General features: G+C 41.5%; 1 protein-coding gene across 1 annotated transcript in view; it reads left to right on the top strand.

Moving 5' to 3' along the window:
• LOC149077562 (uncharacterized) overlaps positions 1-8,333 on the top strand; it is a 45,881-nt gene extending 37,548 nt beyond the window's left edge. Inside the window, exons 23-26 of the mRNA XM_089245119.1 lie at positions 410-692; positions 1,778-2,056; positions 2,164-2,326; positions 7,507-8,333. Coding sequence (XP_089101245.1) covers positions 410-692; positions 1,778-2,056; positions 2,164-2,326; positions 7,507-7,692 — 911 coding nt within the window. The 3' untranslated portion in view covers positions 7,693-8,333. The remainder of the gene's footprint in view (positions 1-409; positions 693-1,777; positions 2,057-2,163; positions 2,327-7,506) is intronic.
• The last annotated feature ends 15,834 nt before the right edge of the window (positions 8,334-24,167 follow it).

The following is a 24,167-nucleotide window of genomic DNA, read 5'->3' as shown; positions in this document are numbered from 1 at the left end:
GCGTGACCGCTCTAAAATTTGTAATAATCGTCAAATGTTGGAGGGTGGAAGGCATTGGAAGGCTGGTCAAAGAGAACGACTAGGACCTTCTAGTCAAAGGAGACATCTTCTTTTCTGATCTTCCATCAGCCCACACATTGGTCGAAGAACGCTAACAGTCACGCGTTGGCGTTTTAAATTGCTCTGGAAGCAAATATTCGCCAAGGAACATTGAGCTAGGCTAGACAAGTGTGCAGCCAGACTATGCTGTTGCTGCTTCATGGCAGCAAGGAGAAGGCAAACATCGGAATCAAATTTTCGCGAATGACTACTGGGTCAGGGTGGACTTAACTTTATACAAAGGTAATGCAAGATGATAGGAAGTTTGTATCATTCTCATGAAGAACCTTTTCTATTTTTCTCTGTTCAGGAGGGGTAATAGACCAGCTGGTGAGAGGCCTCCTGGGAGCCAGCATCGAGGTCTTCGACCATTCAGTAACGTCAGAGGTGACCAATCACTTGTTCGAGGACAGCATCATGCCTTTCTCGGGGATGGACCTAGTCGCTTTGAACGTGCAAAGGGGTAGAGACCATGGACTACCGCCGTACAACGAATACAGAGTTCTGTGCAACAACACCAGAGCGAGGAACTTCGACGATTTGCTGAACGATATTCCTCAACATATAGTTCGGAGACTGCAGCGCGTCTATGAGTGAGTAAACGCGTCATTCAGGACCGTCTCGACAGCATAATGAGCCCTTGAGCAAAGTGGTATTCTGTGCCCCCCCCCCCCCATAATCTGGCCAGAAGTACTACTTATCAAATTTACGTACAGAGTGACCATATAATAACTTTGCACACATACGAGCCCGCTGGTGACCCACAAAAATCAACGAATGCGAATGAAATTCGAGATACAGGTACTTTAAAGCATGATCTCGAGAATGAAGAGGAAAAAACAGGGATTTCCTGCTGCAGTGATATGATGTGCGTTGGTTGTTTCTACAATGTTTCGCTGTCTGCATCTAGCGCAGGCATTTATCATGCTACAGGTATCGTTCCAACGCCATCCAGGGGTTTTCACTACACCAATCACTTAGCAATGCATAGGAGTGAGTATTTAGATGGATTGCGCGGAGGCTTTCTGCAGGTGTTGGCTGAGTAAAGTGTAATGATCGAATATTTGTACCGTTGTAGGCCTGTTGCTCACTGTGGCGAGACCGTTTAACGGGGAGATCGGCTAAAAACGGGGCCTTGAAGTTGCGAACCATAGAAAACGAACCTTAGCTGACCACCACTCTGTGGCAAGTGTGAGTTTACCGCGAGAGCTAGGTATGTGTTTTCTATTCATTCTCGAGCGCATACTGTGGAATACCTATATTTAATTAGTAGCCGTAGATTTTTGCGGTCACTAGGCCCTTATATCAGCGAATATATTTTATGGCCACTATGTACTTTCTCTCATTATCATGGAGCGCCCCCCCCCTCCCCGATACATTAAGAAAGCCCCGTTGTCGTCTACTGCAGTTTTTACTGCGATACCATTAGGGACCATTCAAGTATTACGTAAGCAGATTTTCAGCCATTTTTGACCCCCCCCCCCGTCAGCAAAATTTCATCAGCAACCTTCAAACCCCCTCGCCCTGTCATCAGAAGTGAGCAAATCCGAACCCCCCCCCCCCCCCCCCCGATGCTGGCATAATACTTGAATGACCCCTTAGTGAATCTTTCAATATCTCCATTTTATAATCACTATTTTAATTTTTTTTTTTTGTCATTTTTTGTTATCCCCAATAGGCACGTTGACGATATCGACCTTTTCACGGGCGGTGTTTCGGAAAAACCGATGTACGGGGCACTGGTTGGCCCGACTTTCGGCTGCATAATAGGACTTCAATTCCAGCACTTGAAGAGATGCGATCGTTTATGGTTCGAGACCGAGGACACCTATCTCAAGTTCACGTCAACTCAGATGTCTGAGATACGCCAGAGGAAGTTTTCGAAAGTCCTGTGCGACAATTCGGATGATGTCGAGGCTGTTCAACAGGAGGCGTTCGACCTGGCCGATGATTTCAGGTGAGTGGTCAATTTCAGTTATACTATTCCTAATGAGATGAGTATTTCTTAACATTTTCTATTGCCTTTCCTGACATGCACCAATGTTTTTTTTCAATTCTTCTTAGGAATCCTAGGATGCCCTGTTCGTCCTTGAGGGAGCTCGATCTAAGTCCCTGGAAAGAGAGTCAAGAGTGCAACCTACCAGATGGTCATCTGGCGTCTTCAATGCCACTTGGTCAATCGACACCGATGTCACCCTGTGTTTCTTGCGCCTGCACCAAAGAAGGGGTAAGTTTCCTTCAAAATCGCCCCCTGTATTCCTTTCCCGTAGAACTCAATGGCTCGAAGTTGACGTTTGAAACTCGCAAATCTCTGGTCTGAAGACAACAGAAATATTCGAATTCGCCAACTTTCTCGAGCTAACTTGGACCGTGCTAAAACCAACCGCGAGTCTTATTTTTGATTGCGTGATACTGACATTGTGATGGGCATACGATATTTTAACATAAATCATTTGAACAACATATATAACCACTTCGCTCACAAGCGATTGGCGAGAAATTCGGATGATCTCTGCCTAACGAATCGGTGATAAATACAAATACAACGCCACAAAAGGCAAATTGCCCAACGAGGTGGCTGACTTAAGAACATCATGGATCCCCGAGCCATTTTTTGGAGGCCCTACCTACTACTGCTACACCACACCCCTCCCCCCGCGGAACCCCCAACGAATCGGTACATGCGGGAATGTGCGTGTAGTGAAACCTGACGTGAAGTTTTTTGTTTCTCTGTAATGCTTGTTATGTGTAGTGCTGCCATCTGCCACCAGTTTTTCTAACTATGAGTGAAGTGTTATGATTGAATGATTTATCGTTGTAGGACTGTTGCTCTCTGTGGCGAGACTTTTTAACGGGGAGATCGGCCCGCATTTGCGCCTTGAAGTTGGGAACCACAGAAAACCAACTTCAGCCGACCACCACTGTGGGGTTCGAACCCGGATCCTCGCATCGCGAGTCCGTCACTATAACCACTCGACCACCACACGATACAAGTTTTGATAACCTTGTTCTAACGTAATGGCATGTTAGAAAAAGGAAGGGGGAAAAGTAGAAAAGTAAAAAAAAAACCAGATGAAAAAGGAAAACAGCATATTACTATATATTATCACAAAAATGAGAAACTTTGCCTGGTTTATGAATTCGTGTGAATTCTGACCACGAGGTCCTGATGACGGCTCTCCATTGAAGAGCCGAAGCGCGTCGACCGTTCGACCAATTGAATTTATTTGTCTTGAAAACGTGGCAATTTTTGTGTAAATATTACTACTATATACTCTATCTTATCTGACATAAGAAATAGTAGGTATGAAGTGTGTGTGTATATATATATATATATTATATTTCTCTTTTCACCGTCACCTACCTGATTTCTTTCCCCTCTCATCTACAAGTATATAGTGCAACCTACTTAACCTTAGAATAGAAGTTTTTCCCTACTTTTTTCACAGGGTTGCAGCAAAGTTTTCCGGTGATGAGGAGAGAAGAAAGAAAAGATAGACGTCTTTGAATTCATTCCACTGGCGTTTGGACGCAATATTACGTCCTTGATCGTAAAGTGAATAATAAGATAATATCCCAAATAACAAATACTTCTAATCCAAATAAAATAGAATGGCATACGTTAACACTTAGACAAAATAATATGTACAGGATTGTAAAATTTATATATTATTAAATAACAAACGATTGATAAGAAACCGAAATAGAAATTCAGCTGGACATACAAAAATGAAGAAAATTTTGAACTATTATCCCAGGGCCCGGTTTTGTGACAAATAAGCCCTGATCATTATTCTCATTTTGGTGGTTCTGAGACACCCTTTTTAATCCTTGACACTTCGTCCCAACCGTGTCCGGAAAATTCACCGCCAGCAATTCACCGACAACAATTCACCGCCGGAAAATTCACCGACCAACAATTCACCGACCAACAATTCATCGCCATGCAATTCACCGCTAGGAAAATTCACTGACCGACAATTCACCGCCATGCAATTCACCACTAGGAAAATTCACCGACCGACAATTCACCGCCATGCAATTCACCACTAGGAAAATTCACCGCTAGGAAAATTCACCGACTAGCAATTCACCGACAACAGTTCAATGCGAGGGAGTGAGCGATTGAGTTACTGAGTGAGTGACTGAGTTACTGAGTGAGTGACTGAGTGACCGAGTGAGTAAATGAGTGAGTGAGTGACCCAGTGAGTGACTGAGTGACCGAGTAAGTAAGTGATTGAGTGACCGAGTGAGTGAGTGACCGAGTGAGTGAGTGAGTGACCCAGTGAGTGACTGAGTGACCGAGTAAGTGAATGAGTGACCCCGTGAGTGACTGAGTGACCGAGTGAATGAGTGACCCCGTGAGTGACTGAGTGACCGAGTCAGTGATTGAGTGACCGAGTGAGTAAATGATTGAGTGACCGAGTCAGTGAATGAGTGACCGAGTGAGTGAGTGACCCAGTGAGTGACTGAGTGACCGAGTAAGTAAGTGATTGAGTGACCGAGTGAGTGAGTGACCAAGTGAGTGAGTGACCCAGTGAGTGACTGAGTGACCGAGTAAGTAAGTGATTGAGTGACCGAGTAAGTAAGTGATTGAGTGACCGAGTAAGTAAGTGATTGAGTGACTGAGTGGCCGAGTAAGTGATTGAGCGAGCGAGTAAATTGGTTAGTGAGTGAGGGAGTGAGTGAATGGTCAGTAAGTGAGTGAGGGAGTGAGTGAATGGTCAGTAAGTGAGTGAGGGAGTGAGTGAATGGTCAGTAAGTGAGTGAGGGAGTGAGTGAATGGTCAGTAAGTGAGTGAGGGAGTGAGTGAATGGTCAGTAAGTGAGTGAGGGAGTGAGTGAATGGTCAGTAAGTGAGTGAGGGAGTGAGTGAATTGGTTAGTTAGTTAGTTTTTAACCTAGTAGTGTCACAAATGATTAAAAAATCCGATTGTTCCGATAACGAATTTATGATGAAGTATAGATTTGAAGACACTTGGATCGGGCGTCCTCTTCGTCGTCAGCCGCGCTTTGACATCGACATTTGGAACTGCTTTCAAGGAACGCGTAACGGTTTCCCTAATTCCAACAATTCTATAGAAGGATGGCATCGAGCGTTCCAACAGCAATTATCTGCTCACCACCCAGATACATGGAAGTTCATCGGTACCATAAAAAGGGAACAGAGTTTGAATGAAGTTCGGATGGAGCAAATTGTAAGTGGACAAAACCATCACATTAGGAGAAAGAAATACCGGGACTCTGCGCAGAGATTAACATACCCCCTATGAGTGGCCACGAAAATTTTTAATTTTTATCAATTTTAAAACGAATAAAATCCAGGGCCCACATCCAGTAACGGGGACCCAATACGCAGATATTTAGTGGGGCACCCATACACTGGATTTATCTCGGACTTCCGCTGCAAAATGAAACGAGACCCCTGACTCGGAAGCCAATCGGGCATCCCCCTGTGAGGGCCACTGCAAATATTAATTTTACCAACGAATAAAATCCAGCCCCCCCCCCCTCACGCAATTACCCTTGACCGAATTCGCAAATTTTATGGGGTCCCAGACTGGATATACCTTGGGCTTCCACTATCGCAAGGACCCCTGGAAATGAAACCTTTTAACTTCCCCATGAAGGTATATGTGCAATCCCCCGGGTACCCCGACCCTGTATGTTGGGAGCACTGGTGATATATGTATATTTTACGTATACATACCTCTCGGCATGACCCCCACGAGGGTAGGGCTGGCAGGGGCAGGAAAATTTCTTATCGCTTTTTGATATTTTCACACTATAAATTAAGCACAGAGGGGCCCGTGAAAAAGCTGGTTTGGGGGCCCGCCATCTATTTCAGCTTAGGGGACCTGCTGTGTTATGTGGGAAACTCGGGGTATATGTACATTACTTGGTCCCGATGTGTCAAATGGGTCCCGATGTGTCAAATGGGTCCCGATATATCCAAGAGTTAAATGAAAACTTGATCCCAAAATCGTAACCGACTTCCGTAACACAAAAACGTAACAGATTTCCATCACTCAAAAAATCACCGACTCCCGTAATAAAAAAATCGTCACTAATTTCCGTTGCATAGGAAGTATATATATACGTATATAGTAAATATAGAGTACATATACTAGATACGCACTAAGGGGGGATTCCTGAAAGTTCATCACGTGAAATCGCGGGTAACAGCTAGTTCATCATAAAAGAAATCCATTGGTTACTGATGATCAGCGATGTTTTTTATAACATCAAAGTGATAACAGGAGATGATTTTAAGCATTTTTAGGAAGTTAATTCATCGCGTATCCACCTACTTTATTATCTTTTAATTCTGTTATTATCCCTTTTAACATTTCATTAGAAGTTTCTGAGTAAAACAGAGTTAATGGAATTTTGTTCAATATACTATCTTGTATTGGGCAACAGCAATTTGTAATTTATACAAATACAAGGCCACAACAGGCAAAATGCCCAGCGAGGTGGCTGAGAAAAAGATGCCCACAATAAATATGAATGTCATATATTTAAAAAATACAGCAACCCGAATCCGTATCATCTGAATTTCTTCTCATAAAGTCATAATTTAAACTTTCCGCTATATCTTTAGGACATGGCACTTATTCACTCAATAGATCATTCACTTACTAGATCGCTCACTCACTTAGCAGCTCGCTCGCTCACGGACTGACTTACTCGCTCATTGAATCAGTAACCCACTCGGTCACTCAGGGCCGTATTCACCGACATGGTTTAAACAGTAGTCACAATTTTTGGATAAGAGATCACCATAGATTGGTTAAAAACCTGAATTTAACCAATCCGTGTCGATCTCTTATCCAAAAATTGTGTGTGTGTGTGTGTGACTACAGTTTAAACCATGTCGGTGAATACGGCCATCAGTCACTCACTGGATCACTCAGTCACTCATTCACTCACTGGATCACTCAGTCACTCATTCACTCACTGGGTCACTCACTCACTCAGTAACTCAATCGCTCATTCCCTCGCTAACTGACTCGCATCGAACTGTCTTCGGTGAATTGCATGGCGGTGAATTGTTGGTCGGTGAATTTTCCTAGCGGTGAATTGCATGGCGGTGAATTGTTGGTCGGTGAATTTTCCTAGTGGTAAATTGCATGGCGGTGAATTGTTGGTCGGTGAATTTTCCTAGCGGTGAATTGCATGGCGGTGAATTGTTGGTCGGTGAATTGCATGGCAGTGAATTGTTGTCGGTGAATTTTCCGGCGGTGAATTGTTGGCGGTGAATTTTCCGTAAACCCGTCCCAGCGACGTTTCCTGATCGGAAACCTACTCTTACATCCACTGTATGCAAGTAATCTTTGTATGTCATGTTCAGTCATCTCAGTTTATGAATATATCATTGTGTTTTTCTTTTTGTTTTTTTCCGCAGCTGGTGTGCCAATCGCTGAAGGTGTCCAATTGCTTCCAACTCGCATCGAAGTATACCATGGAGACAGTGCTGGCGGATTCCGTGTGCAAAGTACAGTGTGCTTTCGCTTTCCGAGCGTATCCTCAGTTTGAATCTTCTCTACCGTTAGACAACCGATTAGGCTTCAGCCAGCACGAGAGATCTTGAGTTGTGGAAACCCAGAGGATCATAAATTATGGTCTAAACTTGAAAGCATATGATTTTTCGAGTTCAGCGGAAGGAAAAGACTGAGAAGTAAAAACAAATACAGAAGGTCTGTCATTGTTTAGCGAAAATGTCTTTGTTTGGAAATCCTCTTGTCATTATAAGGTTGTTCCTGTGTGTAAAATCCTGGGCAGTAGTTGCCGGGAAATGAATCCAAAAACGCCTTCCAATTTTCTTGAATTTTTCTGGATATATTTCTTCAAAAAGAGTAATTTATTTTGTTCTTTGATTCACTTGACAAGGACGCAATTTATCTTAGTCCTACCTACGAGATAAAGTTAAGGGGAATCACAGGCCCCTTAACTTTTTTAGTAGTGTAAAAGGACACTAACGAAAAATGCCCGAAGATTCTTGAAGTTCCTTTTTTCTATCGATGCTTAGGTGTCCGCTTTCCTTGGCTCAGAAAAAATGACGTTTTTTATCGCCACAATTTGTTCGTGAAATAATTTGTTTGTTGAGGAAATTTGATTCGTGGAGAAAAGTAATTTTGTACATATATGTGTCGATTGAACTAGATATGTAATTTAATTTGCGAGAGAACCTGAACTTTTAATTTATATTAAAATATATTTTGGTTTTTGTCATTTTCTGCATCTCTACCTGTGGCTTTTAACCGGTGGCGCAGTGGTAAGACAGCTCGTTTTCCACTGTGAAGGTTGTCGTCAAGGTTCATGGGTTCGAATCCAACCAAAAGAACATCAGAAAAAGTTCTTTACCTATCGAGTCTGGGGTGACCAACGATAGATGGCGCCTTCATTTCCCACCCAACCCCACTAGTTGGAAATTGCCATGTGTCGATATATGACTGCAGTTGGTGTGCGGTAAAGTAGTTTTTCTTAATCCTGCAGTGCTCGCGCGGAATACTGTTCCGCTAAAGGTCGCGTGGCGTCTCACAGATGCCAAGTACATTTTAACGCTAGTACTATATATTTCGGCCATTCAATGCAAATGTATAAGTGTAAACAGATTAACTAAGTAAAGTTAAAACACACAATGATATAACTTCTAAATAATATATATATTTATTTGCTGTTTCTAATTGTAAACACAAATCATAAAAAAAGAAATTAAATAAGTAAAAAAGTTTATAAAAAATTAATTGATACAGATAATTAATGTAATTGATTACAGAACGAAGAATAATAAATAAAAACTAATTTTCCAAAGGGGTGCGGCATGAACCCAACATCCTGCAGCAGGTCCTCTAGACTGGGAACTTTGGCGGGTTTCCAAGCCAGACATTTCGTGGGCCCTTTTCATATCGAATTTATAGCGTGAAAAGACAAAAAATGGTGAGAATTGTCCCGTGCCCCCCAGGCTGGATACCTGTCAGCCCCACCATTGCACTGGGACGCGCGATGGGAAAAAAGGTTAAGAACCACCGATCTATATATATACTGTACTTACAATATATTGCCAAAAGTCTTTGTCCTTTTTGGAGTTTAGACATTTTTCTCAAACTTCTAGGAAAATACTGAGCTAAATACATTCTGAAATTTCTGTTACGGGAACCCAATGTTTGTACTCGAAATTTTCCCAGTGAAAATATATAGTCACGAGTGCATTTAGGGGACCGACGAAAAATTGAATAAGGAAAGAAAGGTTTTTGATCAACCCTGAATAATAAACAAAACCAAAAATGATTTGTAACTTAAAAAAATATATACAGTCAAACCTCGTTAATAAGCCACTCTTGGGAGAGCAAAAATATGACTTAGTAAGCGAAGTGACTCGTTAAACGGAGTAAGCCATAGATGTGTCAATTCCAGCCTGAGGATAATTGAGGCTTCCAAAAAGTGACCTGTTAACGTTAACCCGGTTAACACGTCACCTGGGGTGACGTGTTAACCGGGTGAAGCACTAAACGAGGTTTGACTGTATATATATTTTATAGTAACTTTGTGCATTTTCGTGAGAAAAGAACGTATATTCATGAAGATATTTAATTTTCATCGAAGGCTTATACAATATCACGTGGATGATTGAACAATTTAAAGAGTAAGATTCCGGAACGTGGAGAAAATGTTTCCTTTTTTTTTTCTTGTCCGCCCCGGGATTCCACTCAACCAACTGTTGCAGTTTTTTCCTCAAACTGTAAGTGGCGACTCCCAAGGGCGTCACCAGCCTTTGTCAGAGGCGTCGCGGAGAGCTGGAGATATTATTGATTTGTGTGTCTATTTATATGCTTTAAAGGGATTCTGAGTGAAAATATCTGCTAAAATATTCTGGGGAGCCGCAGGCGAACACCATGAATTGGGCAAAAGAGCAGCAGCTGGTGACAAAAGTTCGCGAACCACTGAACTAGCGAAGTATCTTATTCGCCTACATTCGGTTCAGAATCGAATCAATTAGTTTTTTACCAGTGAATTTCACTGACAGCCCTCCTTCCCCCAACCGGAGGGAAGTTCTCATGTTCTCATTAGGGTGGCTCTATCAATACTATTAGCACAAGCGGTGCATCTGCGAGTTTTGAAGCTTTAATTGCATTTCTTTTATTTTCTGACAAGGTCTAATGAAAATGCGCAATTAAATAACACTTTTGTTATTCTGTGATATACAGTAGAAGGACATCGTTGACAGGTTATTTACAGTATATTTGAAGAGCTTATTTTCAAAAGAGAGCATTTCCACTTTTTCCGAAATGTACTTTTTAAAGGTTTATGGGATAAGCTCTGTCGGATTATGCAACCGGGATTGTATTCAAACGGGAATATTTTTGCTGGAAATTACAATGTAAAGTTAGTACAATGTAAAGGGAACATATCCGCCTTTTTCATGCTCTTCGATATTTTTCATCTCTCGTTAACTGACACCCATGTAAACGAAAAATTTGTCCGCTAACGAGGAGTGTCCGTTAATGGATAGTAAGAATCATTGAGTCCCGTCGATGTAATTCGAAGTTGTGTCCGTCAGTGGAGGTGTCCGCAAACGCGAGCGCCCGTAGTGGGAGGTTCCACTGTAGAATATTTCTTACGTTAATGACGGAGGGCAGTAAGAGTACCTTCCTCTAGGCTAGTTAAAACCTTCCGGAATCAACCGGTGACTTAGAAATTCCCAGCTTTTCAGACTTGACCAGCTCAAATTTTAATTAAAAGGTAACATTTTAATTGACGTTATAGCCGATCTCATTACAAACGACGTAGTCATCACCGATTTCGACTGTATGTAAATTCATCTTTAAGGCGACACTGCCGTCCTTCCGGGTACTTTTTTTCGAAAATGGTCATTTCAGATAAAACGCATTATAGTAACGCATACTGAAACTGAAACTTTGATTTGCACAATCGTGTCTATCAACACACCAGTGGATAGCAAGTACAAATATTTGTAATTAAATTATTGGCGATACACACACAAAACAGAAACAAATGCATAAAGTTTAAACACAAAGAATATAAAGTACATGCATAATAGTATTTCGAATAGTAACAGTTTCGAATCCAAATAAATAGATTGATGGATAAATACAAAGTTAGAAAAGTAATGTTACCCGGGCGCATGGGCAGAGATGGGGAGTAAAGGGAAAGGGGGGGGGGTGTCAAAACTGCTGTTACAAGAAAAATACAATTTTTGATATCTCCTCGATAAATCGGAAGAAATGCAGAATCTCATGAATGCAGAATCCTGGATGGATCTCATTCTTTTCTGTTGTAGAATTTGCAACAGTGGAAGCCTGAGATAAAGCCAGTCTGGGGCCCCACTAAACGTATGCGAATTGGTGTACCGGGTAATTGGTTGGGGCCCTGGATTTTATTCGTTGGTAAAACGAATACAAATGAAAATTTTTCATGGCACTCGCAGCGGGGGATGACCGACAAGCTTCCAAGTCGGGGGTCCCATGTTTACAGGTTTCATTTTGGGGACCCTGGATGAATCTCATTCTTTTCTGTTGTAGAATTTGCAACAGCGGAAGCCCGTGATAAAGGCAGTCTGGAACCCCACTGAAAGTATGCGAATACAACGTGCAACTGATTGGGGGCCCTAGCTTTTATTCGTTGGTAATACGAATACAAATGAAAAATTTGGGGTTTGGGGGCCCACTAAAAGTATGCAAATTGGTGTCCCGAGTAATTGGTTGGGGGCTCTGGATTTTATTTGTTGGTAAAACGAATACAAATGAAAATGTTTCATGGCACTCGCAGAGGGGGATGACCGACAAGCTTCCAAGTCGGGGCCCCCATGTTTACAGGTTTCATTTTGGGGCCCTGGATGAATCTGATTCTTTTTTGTTGTTTAACATTGTAGAATTTGCAACTGCGGAAGACCGAGATAAAGCCAGTCTGGGGCCCCCACTAAACGTATGCGAATTGGTGTACCGGGTAATTGGTTGGGGCCCTGGATTTTATTCGTTGGTAAAACGAATACAAATGAAAATTTTTCATGGCACTCGCAGCGGGGGATGACCGACAAGCTTCCAAGTCGGGGGTCCCATGTTTACAGGTTTCATTTTGGGGCCCTGGATGAATCTGATTCTTTTTTGTTGTTTGATATTGTAGAATTTGAAACTGCGGAAGACCGAGATAAAGCCAGTCTGGGGCCCCCACTAAACGTATGCGAATTGGTGTACCGGGTAATTGGTTGGGGCCCTGGATTTTATTCGTTGGTAAAACGAATACAAATGAAAATGTTTCATGGCACTCGCATCGGAGGATGACCGACAAGCTTCCAAGTCGGGGCCCCCATGTTTACAGGTTTCATTTTGGGGCCCTGGATGAATCTGATTCTTTTTTGTTGTTTAACATTATAGAACTTGCAACAGCGGAAGACCGAGATAAATCCAGTCTGGATTCCCCCCAAAAATTCTGCGTATTGTGTCCCCGCTACTGGATGTGGGGCCCTGGATTTTATTCATTGTAAAATTGATAAAAATGAAAAAATTTCGTGGCCCCTCACAGGGGTGTGTCCGACAAGCTTCCAGGTCAGGGCTCCATGGAAATGTTGATAGGTCCTAATTCGGGGCTCCTGGATGTATCTCATTGATTTTTGTTGTTTAACATTGCAAAATATTTGCAACACATCGGTAGCCCGAGATATATCCAGTGTGGGCCCCACTAAAATTCATCGAATTGAATCTGGGGACCCCCATGGGGAAGTTTTCTGGGGGTACTTGATGAATCTCATTTGTTTTTTGTTGCTTTATTACTACTTTTATTAAAATTCGCCAGTTCAGTAAGCTGGTGCTTTTACGTGTCCCTTTCCATAGCACGCTGATGAAGTGGGACGAAATAAACAAGATATGTTGTGAAGAGAAGTGGGGGGGGGGGGGGTTGGGGCAACCAAAGGCTGCAGGGAGGCAGAGCCCCCCCCCCCTAGCATATATATATATTTGGTAGCTTATTAAAATCACAGCATCAAGTACGGAAACAGTTTTTGTTAATGTAGGGTGTGCATGAAGCAGAACTCACATTGGAAGCAGAGATTGCATAAAAAAATTTCGGAAGAGCACTTCAACATTTTGTGCGATTCCCTTGGCCTATTGATTTGGGAAGCATTCGTAGTGTTTGTATGAAATTTTTCGTTAAGAGCAGACAATTTTTCTTTCCATTTCCGCGTTAGGCAGGTTCCGTTGAATCCAGGTTTTTTAATGTGTATTTTAGGATTAAAATTACGGATCCAAGATTTTTCCCATTAAAGACAGGTTTCCGCTGAATACAGGTTCCGTTAAAGACAGGTTTTACTGTATTACAAAATTCCGGAGGATTTAACAGTCGAATTAAAACGATTATTGGTCGAGTGCCAATAATTCTGTTTCCTCGTTTTCAACCACATTATTGTTTCGGATCGACAACTAATATCGTGTGGTGAATAGCACCGTAAAACTCAGAAGAGATATTCATGATGACCGAACTGGAAGTACAGGCCAAAACACTCATTTGCCGGTTCTGCCATGCTGACAGTGAGCTTTGCAAATTAAGGCAACCGTGCAAGTGCGAAGGGGACACGAAGTATGCTCATCGACGTTGCATCGTCAGGTGGCAGTTGTCGTCAAGAACACGTCATTGTGAAGTATGTGAAGCAAGAATCCGGTACAGTCGGCGAGCGAGGGAGAAAAACGAAGAGATCACGAACGCCGAAGAGGACGTTGAAGACATCACGGACGTCGCAGAAGACGCCGAAGACATCATGGACGTCGAAGAAGACACAGAAGATGGGAGCAGTTGTCTTGCATACTTTTCACCTGGAAATGAAAAAATTATCTCTATTTCATTTGTTGACCAGTTAAAATTTACCGCATCTGCAACGGAGACGGTGAAAGCGCTGAAGACGCTTCTCAAGAAGCTTGATTCGAACGCCGTCGTTCTCGTCGATGCAACTTTTTTTGAACAGATACAAATTGCTTTTGGATTATCAAGCTCGTAACGTATGTTAATAAAAATTTTCAATTCGAATAACATTTAATTCTATAGCTTCCGAACGAATTACATTTATGTAATAAAAATGGAAATTTTTTGAGTTTCAAAATTGAGTTTGCTTTTGTAATTTAATTACGTCTTGATAATAGGCTTACTCGAGTAAAAAAAATTATAGAAGAAATTTACATTTGTACGTGTTTTTTTCCCTTTAAATATCAAACAGCCCTAAAGAAAGGAACAGAGAAATATAGAATCAATTTCTTGTCTCGTAATAAAATGGAGCGTTCGTCGTACATAAAAGTTTGAGGCCACTGGTTTCCAGACTTGATCCGATGACCACGAGCCTCTTCGCACTTACAAAGAGGATGTAAGTTAATGTGCTCCGTGAGGTTTTTCGGGATTATTATACAGTAGTCTAAGCCATATAATGATAAATCACATAAAGGCCGTTGGCCCGAGGACCAAATATGGCCCAGGAGGTTATATGATGCGGCCTGTCCTCTTCAAACCTAATTTTGTAAAAATGAACTAAGCGACACATTTACAGATAGCTTAAGTGTCCCGTGGTACAATTCCAGAACATTTAAGCAGCCCGCGGCATATTTTCAGATCACTTAAATCACCCGGGACACAGTTTCAGAATACTTAAGCGGTCCGTGACACATTTAGAGATCCCTTGAGTGACATGTGACGTAGTTTTAGAGCACTTAATTGGCCCCTGCAGTTCTACATCACTCAAATAAATTGAGAATGTGCCGCGGGTAACTTAAGTGATGCGTAGCACAGTTCCAGAGCAATGAAAATGTTGGCGACAATTCGATTTTGAACTTTGCTAATGTTTCAGCGGTTGTAGCTCGCGAATAAATCCAGATGCATTCCATGAACTTGGTGTCACCAAACAGGATTTCTTTCTGCTCTTTCCGAATATGTGCTTTGAGTATAAATCTCATAAAAACTGCAGAAAATTTGGGATTTTTTGAGACTTTATGCACTTTTTTCTATAAGCGATCATCCACCATAAGTCGAAAACGGTTCGGGGTAAAACAGGGTTGGTAAGGTGTTTCACGTTTGGCAGAACATGCAACGTTCACCCTGTATATTACCTTCGAAATTCTTTCGTTGATTCATTCAAATGATTCGGAATCATGTGTCTCGCGTGCAGGGCCGGTCTTAGATGTAGTGGCGCCTGGTGCAAAAACAATTGATAGCGGCCCCCCCCCAGGCGAAAATACAGAGTGATGAGTCGGAGGAGGCAATTTTTGCTAGTCATTACCGTCCCGTACAATACGGGACAATTCATTCTACCATATTGACAGACTCTCGGTGTGGTGATAGTCCCCATCGCTCACCCCCTCTTGGTTGGATATTAAGGGACGAAGTCAAGTCACAAAAGCTTTCTTCCTAGAATGGGATTACTGCTATTTAACTTGTAAACAAACATAAAAACCCAACTTGTTTGATTTAATTACGAGATTTAAAAACAATAAAAAAGCAAAACGTCACACGTTTAGGCAGGATACTCATCACAAAAAGGATATATCTTCTTCATACTTATTTTAATCATACTAGTTATTTTCATACTAGAAAAATATCTGTAAGATATTTTTCTAGTAATGCATATCTAACGTGTTTCGGCGCCCCTTCTTATTCGGTGCTCGGTGCAATTGCATCGGTCGCACTGCCCTAAGACCGCTCCTGCTCGCGCGTGTGTGTGAGAAAGAGGAAGGGGGGGGGCACGTTCTCACCTAAATAGAACGCATGAAGGTTTCAACAGCTGTATGTGAGAAGATAAATCCAGGAAAGAAAAATCAACTGCCTTTGTGGCAGAGGTGAAAATTAACGGTTGCCACTCTCCATGTGACCACCGTTAGACATTTGAGAGTGGAGACAGAGTTTTTGCTCTAGTCGCGCGCGCGCGCCCACACACCAGTTTCCAAAGTGTCACACTGGGAGGGAAAAAAAGAAACATCAAAAGGGAAAGGAATCATTTCATAGGTTATGCCAGATTTTTTTTTTTTTGGAGATGATGGGTCCTGGAAAATCTCTCTCAACGTGTGTTCGCATGGCTCTAAAATTAGACACCATTATGTTCCATCAGTAACGTAATGTACACAAATTTTAAACCACCAATATCTTTGGAGTCACCTTTAGAAAAAATGACTTCTCCAAAATTCATCAAGTTTGAGACGATGAGAATAATAGAGCAAATTCTATTGAAGATTCCACCCAGCAATGTAAGTTTTCACCAATACTCCTTACCTCTTAACGTATCCCGTACTTCTGCTCGTCTAAATGCCATCTACTCACTGCCATTAGTTCATAAAAATATTCTTAAAAAACACTTTTGCTTTCTGATTCCAAAATTCTATAATAATCTACCCAGAGAAATCACTGACACTACTGCATTTACTTCCTTTAAAAAACGCCTCAAACTTTACCTACTCGAACTCATTAACATTGAGTCCCATTTCTGATTACATCCTCTAACGTTATGCTTAATTAAATCATGTCTTTAAATCACCTCCCATAATCCTGTACAAATTCATGTGTTGGCTCCATATTTATTATGTATATCGTTAACATGATATTCATATATATTTTTTTTCTTTTGTGTATTTTGGGTAAATATTAAGTCTATATTAAGAACTCATGTTGATATTATTCATATGTAATTTTTATAGCACCTTCGCCGTTGCATGAGAATATTCTTTATTGTTTATATTGCAATTTTTAACATATTCATTTTTTGTTAATTATACTATTTTTATATGTAACTACTACCTTTTTTAATAATATCACTGTACTATATTTTTTAAACCTATTCATTGTAACAACCAGTATGGGACATCTATCTCCTTGGTTGCCAATAATATAACATGTATTCACACAAATTTTAAAATAAATTTGAATTGAATTGAAAACAACAAAGTAAAAACCATCACCAACGATACCTCCAGCTCAATGAAAAAAGATGCACTAGAGAAAAACAGGGTTTTCATTAAAAATGCTAAAATATCATGAGGATTTAAAAAATCCTGTAGAAAACTTTCAGTTGTGGTGGCCGGATTTCATTCAAAGCAGGCGTCCATACCAGATTAAGGACTTCTGGTATAATTCAGTTAATGTGTATATATATACAGTACTTACTAAAAGTAAATGATAGATGATTAGTAAATGTGGTAAAAATGGATGAGTGAAACTAATTTTTGTTCAAGCCTTGTTTCGTGTGTTTAATATGAAAATTATATCTGTGTGGGGTCCAGCCAACGTTACAATTATGGTTATTTTTGCTCAGGTTCGTGAGTGGCCACTGGATTTAGTAGTTCTAGTCTCCACTAACCAGCAGGAAAATTTCTTAATTTTCACCTCTACCTTGCGGGAAATCGAGCCCACTTGCCAGGTGTAAAAAATAAAATTTTAATTGGTTGAGACGCGTTTCGGCTCTACAATGGAGAGCCGTCATCAGGACCTCGTGGTCAGGAATCACAAAAGTGACTCGTTGAAGAGGTAATGTTTATGTTTGGTCGTCCGGAGAGTTCGCCTTTTTTATTTGCTGAGGTCGAGTGGTCTTTGGATGCCAAATATAAAAGCGAACTCTCTGGACGACCAAACATAAACATCACCCCTTCAACGAGTCACTTGTGTGATTTCTGACCATGAGGTCTTAATGACGGCTCTCTATTGTAGAGCCGAAACGCGTCAACCAATTAAAATTTTATTTGTCTTCAAAGCGTATCAATTTTTTGTATAAAAACCAAGCAAAGTTCTAGATAAGATGGATCTCGTTGACCCCTTTATTTTTCTCTTAGCCCCCTCCTCGAACTTGACTCACTTGACCTCTTATACCCCCAAGACGCCATCCACCCTGTGGAATTACGAGTTAAGGCGTCATATGGAATCATAATTGAACCCGCTGTAAATATCACGTGGGGCAGATTTGTCCACTAAAAATGTGATGGATCAAACTTGGTTGCGGTCAAACTTGGGCATTTGTTGAAAATTAAATTCACAGGGACATTTTGTAAAAACATATTGCATATGGATATTTTCCCGGTTTTGAGTATCGAAAGAATTCCTCAATGAAGCTCCCGAGTCCAGGAAATTAATGTAAAAGATTAAAAACATTGTTTTTTGAAGAAAAGTTTATCTTAAAAACGGCATTTAATAAAAGCAGCTTCGATAATGTGTTCTCTCGTTAACGTGTCCTCATAATTTCAATATCAATTAACTACGAGGGGGAACGAAAAGCAAGTTTCACATGAAAATGAATGGACGGTGTTACCTTGACAACGAATCTTTTATCGAGAGAGAAGATGGAAGTTTTTCCGAATCCAATTATAACAGAAGTCCCGTTTTTAGCTGCTGAAAGCCCGAGACGACAACAGCACCCCGTAGCACTCCGTATACCCGAATTAATAATAATGTAATTGGCATCTCGCTTATGAAATTATGACGACGTCTAAAGTCGTGAGCAACGACGCCATCTTTGCAACCGGAGTAGCTAGAAAAATTTACGATTGGATTTTCCTGGTTATTTCGTTTGTGTCGCGTCAGAACGAGTGATTAGATTAAATATGGGCTTTATTAATAGCCGTAAAATTGTTGGCGGCACGAGCGTTCATTCAAGGAGTTGAAAACACTGGTGTGTTCAGAATTAAAGAAAAATTTGCAGTTTGTGTCGAGCTTTCGGCAATTATACATAAATACGGCAATTAAAGCAACAAACAGAATGCAAAGACTACAACAAACAAAATGCCCAATGAGGTACAGTCGAATACCGTTATAGCGAAAATCTCGTTTTAACGAACACTTTTCTAATTCCCAAATAAGCTTATATAGGAACAATGCTAAGTAACCTGGAATTCCTTTATAACGAAATTTCGTTTTAACGAAGTGATTCCTCCGGTCTCTTGGCATTCGTTATAACGGGATTCAACTGTATCTGGAAAAAGTTGCCGATAAAAAATATGGATGTCGAACATACAGCTTAATCCCGTTTTTACGCATACCATTATCTCGTTTTAACGAACACTTTTCTAATGCCCCAGAAAAGTTTACATAGGAACAATGCATAAACCTGGAATTCCTTTATAACGAAATTTTGTTACAACGAGGGGATTTCTCTTTTCTCTTGGAGTTCGTTATAACGGGATTCGACTGTATATCTAATCTATAGCAAAAATGCAGCAACCCAATAAGAGCAATAAAAAAACCAGTACACATAATAAAATACACTCGTGTGCCAAATTAAAAGAATTAGCACATTATGTCGAATTTCTGAACAACTAGTGGACAGATTTTAATGAAATTTAGTACGAATACACAGTTATAACAGAGAAAAAGATATAACATACAAAAGTCATAGTACGCGCGCATGATTGTCAGTAAAGCTCATCATTGCAGGAATGTCCAACATCCAAGTTGCGAGATCTAACCGAAAATGAGAGTAATATGGGGCATGGTCCTCTCTCAGTCACTCGGCCTACTGGACATGAGGCAGTTGAGGAGTCCCTGTGGCAATCGGTTCCACTCCTGAAGCAAAGCAGTTTTCAGTTCCGGAATGGTTCTCGGATTGGGGGGGGGGGTGGATGGCGAGATGCAATTGCCCTCCCAGACATGTTATCTATAGGGTTTAGGTCAGGAGATCTGGCTGGCCAGACCATACGCCGAATATCCTCACTTTCCAGATAATCGTTGACTAGGTAAGCCCGATGTGGACGAGCGTTGTCGTCCATGAACAGGAACCGAGGATCAACTGCGCCCCTTAAAAGTCGAACATAGGGCTCTAAGATCTTCTCTCTATACCTCCAAGCAGTCACGGACCCTCTGCCAAACACATGGAGGGGTGTACGGCCGTACAACATGATACCTCCTCCACCATAGTGGTCCAGATGTGGGAGGGATGGCATCGGGTACCAGGCTCTCTCCAGATGAGTGTACGTCGAGAATCAGTGTCCAGGATGAATCTCGACTCATCTGAGCACGGTGTTCCACTGAAGACTGCACCATGCTAAACGCGCTCTCCTGCGTGCTGCAGTTAGCGGGACGCAAACAGCGCGCGAGTCTTCTGGCATAAAGTCCTCTCTCACGAAGCCTTCGGGCAACAGTAAACCGTGAAACTCGAGTTCCAGTGGAAGTATGCAGCTCACGTGAGAGCTGTGATACTGCAGCAGTTCTGCGGCGCCACGGTGAAAGTGCCAAATAACGATCCTCATTGGTCGTCGTGGCTCTTCGACGACCTTGTCCAAGTCTTCTCGATATGAATCCAGTGTCCTGAAACTGTTTCCAGACGCCACCCACATTTGTGATTGCCCTGCCTCCAATCTACCGACGATTCTCCATCTCATTCCGTCATCCATACGTTTGTGGCTACTCATTTTACCTGATAGCTTATAAAATTTACCAAACTCTTGCGAGAAACATAGCGAATGTCGCCGAGGAGTACGAGTACGCGAATCGTGGGAAACGCCTCGTGCCTTTATCATCCCCCACATGTCACAGCTCCGTCCACACGCACGTGTACGCTTATGTATTCGACACTGAATATTTGCATACTTTTTCGGTGGCATTATTAGTACCTTTTGTTCCGTACTTTTTGTGAAAAAAAAAACACACACACACACACACACAAAATGTGCAAATTCTCTTAATTTTGCACACGAGTGTATGCAAAATGCTTTTTTATGAACTGCACATAAAAAAGATTATGGTTGTCTCACATCTGAGAGTATGGATAGCTTCTCGATTCATCCCAATGGTTATCGTACTTCTTTTACAGTGCATGATCGGTGACAGCAATCTGCTATGGCTCATAAATGACATCAGGCCACCAGATGGCGACATATATTTAGAGAAAGATTTACTCTTCACTTGTTAATACAAGATATAATACAGAAAAACTGGCTGATTTTGTAGAGATACTGATTTTTGGAATTTTTTTTATCTCTGCCCAGGAGGTAGAGCACTCGACCGGCATTCGAGGGACCTGGATTCGAGTCCCGGTAGTGGCAGATATTTTTCCGAGAAAATCGGTATCTACAATATTAGCCAATTTTTCTGTATATCTTGTATTAACAAGTGGAAAGTACGTTTCTCTAAAAATATGTATCAATCGTGTTAGTACTGCCCGGGAAGCTAAGCTATTCCATTTATTAACCTTATTAAAAAAAAATTTCCCGCGACACCACACACAATCTAGAATTATACCTTACCAATTGATACTGGTGCTCCTTGTCGAAGCAATTGACTAACGATGTATTATCATAGGCCGATGATAAAATGAATCTAACCCTCACATCATCCCCTTGAATGGGTCTGATTTTTAACAATCCCCAAGATTTTTAGCTGGCTCTTTAAATTTTCTTGAAAATCTCTGTACAGTTATAAATATATTGGAAAATATAAGACCAATACTTAAGGGCGGGCCCCCCCCCCCCTCAGAGCCCTGTCAGGCTTCCTATGGTGGTGGGCATGATCTCTTGATAAGCAGATTATCTGAGCACTTTTTTCCTATCAGACTTGAAGTGCCAGCCACCAGTTCAGAAATACTTTTCCACGTTTTTGACATCATTTCACTTTGAATACGTCTCGTTAACATGAGGAATCTTATTAATCCAAAAAACTGCTCATGCGCGTTAAGAGGGGGGGGGGGTCTGCACTCTAGAACTTCTCCCCGGAAGGTTCTTTAGGAACCGAATTCCGAGTCTTTCATAGACCGGGATTACACTGTAAACGTTTTAAAAAGAGTTTAAATTTGAAAGAAAAAAATTCAGCCAATAAGCTTATCGGATGTATTTGCACAAATGTAATCTCAGCTTTATTGGTTGGATTTTTCAAGTTTTATAAAAGGGATTTTATCAAACTTTTATAGTGTAATCCCGGCCTAAGAATGCCTCCTATAAATTGATCTTCCAAGAATGTATAGAGAAAACATCTGCGTGAGAATCTCTCATGCAATAAAAGTGAAACTGCTAGGTTTGACACATGAATTGATTCCCCCAATTGAATTTTTATTACTTAAAATTGAACTGAGGCGTTTCAAATTCAGTTAAATGCCATAAATAATTCCATAGTAAATCCGATGCGTGGCAGATTTGTTCACTTTGCATTTCTGGCGATAACGTGGGTGGCCCTAAATCGGGGGGGGGGGGCTTTTTATCGTGAAGTACAGCAGTGAAAAGGATGAAAGAAAAACAAATTGTAACACATAGAAGAATTAGCGATTTCTATGCCCCGCATCCAATCACTGCGGTATTTGTGAGTCAATCAGGTATATTCTACGCCAAAATAAGAAGAAACGAAATAGGATGCTGTGTTTCAAAATGTGGCAAACTTGCTAGGTAGTCTGAATGATGTTTATGGCAAACACTGCAGAGGCCTTCTATCTCTAGGTGGTGATGATCGGACCCAGCTTCTGGTAAGGGCAGCCTTGCTATAATATTAAAGCAGCAACAATGCCATGCAACGACTCCTTTATTTGTTGACCAAATATTCGCCAAACAGATCTCCAACAATACGCTTTGGAAGTATTGAAACACTTGTTGTGAAGTTCTCATTCATGGTGCAGATTTCGTTCGGGTCAGACGCGTTTGCGTCTTGCCCTAAAGGAAAGGCCTCTCTTTGCGAGGCTTAACTCAGACTCGAGTAAGTATAACAGTTCTTAGGGTTCGGTTTTGGGCATTGACATGGTTAGGCAGCTTTGGGGGATAACCCAGTGTTTTAGTTTGTTTTCATCCCGATTAGATGGGGTCTCAGCTCTGCGGATCAGCGAGGTGCCGAGTATCTTGATCTCCTGGCTGGTTGAGTCGAGAACCCTTTGTGTTCTCGAATATCTCTCGCATCATTGGAGGTCAGTTGCTCAGCCACTTACACTTTAACATCGTCGTGGCAATGGTATCACGGGCTAGTATTTTTCTAGTCACTGTGCCAATTGGTGCCGGGTTTTGAGGTGGTGGGCTTACTGACCCAGAGCTGAACCCCTTATTTCAATTCGAAACTGAAAATAAAGACGCAAGCCAAGCTACATCAGACACCAATCGGCATCGAGCGTCAGATCCACACAACCATGACCCGCACGTTCTGGAGTGGGGACCCTAGGCTGTGATAATTGGCTTACTCCAGGCCAGGATTTTTTTCACGGGCCCTCTATAAAGTTGATTCATTGTATAAAAAACAGAGCATTCATCTCCTTGGGACCGGGGCGAGAGCCCAGAGCAACCCTCAGAGAGAGCATTAATGTGTCCCGGTGGTGCTGTTAAGACGGCCCTGGGAGGCACTCCAGGAAAAAGTCCGATTGATCAGGGGTACATCGAAATCTATAGTAGCTACGGCTTACGAAAAAGTGGCCCTCAGCACATTTCGCCCTCGGACGTTTCCCCCTCCCCAAATGTGTGGGCGATTGCATAATTGAACTTGTGAGTGATCATATTGTCAACCCATTCCTCTATCGAGTGACTACTTAATTATATATGTATTTAACCAATTTCGGGCAGAGTATATTTTCGATGCGCGTGCCACACTACGAATTTTTACATGCAGTTCATACATCCTGTTTTTACGGGACACGAGCGTTCTCTCCACATTTCTGCAAAATATTGTTCAGCTCTCGTCTTATTTTCGTAAAAATGTTCAGTTTGTCTCTTTTGAGGCCTAAACTTGTTATTTTTGAATCATAAATTAGATTATCGCAATGCAGATTGTGTATGCAATCGGTAGAAATTCGTCTCACCTACGCCATGTTGGGCATAGACACCGGAACTGAAGACTCAGCTTGTGCCCCCACCCCCAATTAAACTTTGTAAAAGGGGTTAGCTTTCTTTCCCTCCCCCCCCCCACAAGAATTCATTGATAATGAATGGTACAGGGTGGGCAAAAAGTCCTTAGAAACTTTAAAATTCATAAAAACCGGAAAAATAACAAACAAACGGCTTGAAGGGTTAGCATCGCTAGGTCACGATAATTTTCGTGACAGGCGGTAGGTGGCGCTGACGTGCACAATAGGGTGGATCGAAAAGTATAGAAAATATATTTTTTAAATTACTTTTGGCGTGGGGTGGAAAAGTTGTG

The sequence above is a fragment of the Pholcus phalangioides genome, unplaced genomic scaffold (assembly GCF_987345545.1).
Source record: "Pholcus phalangioides strain wild (caught in Gottingen) unplaced genomic scaffold, Ppha-v1.0 ptg000015l_1, whole genome shotgun sequence".
Classification (NCBI taxonomy): domain Eukaryota; kingdom Metazoa; phylum Arthropoda; class Arachnida; order Araneae; family Pholcidae; genus Pholcus; species Pholcus phalangioides.
This window is presented reverse-complemented; position numbering and strand designations above follow the sequence as displayed.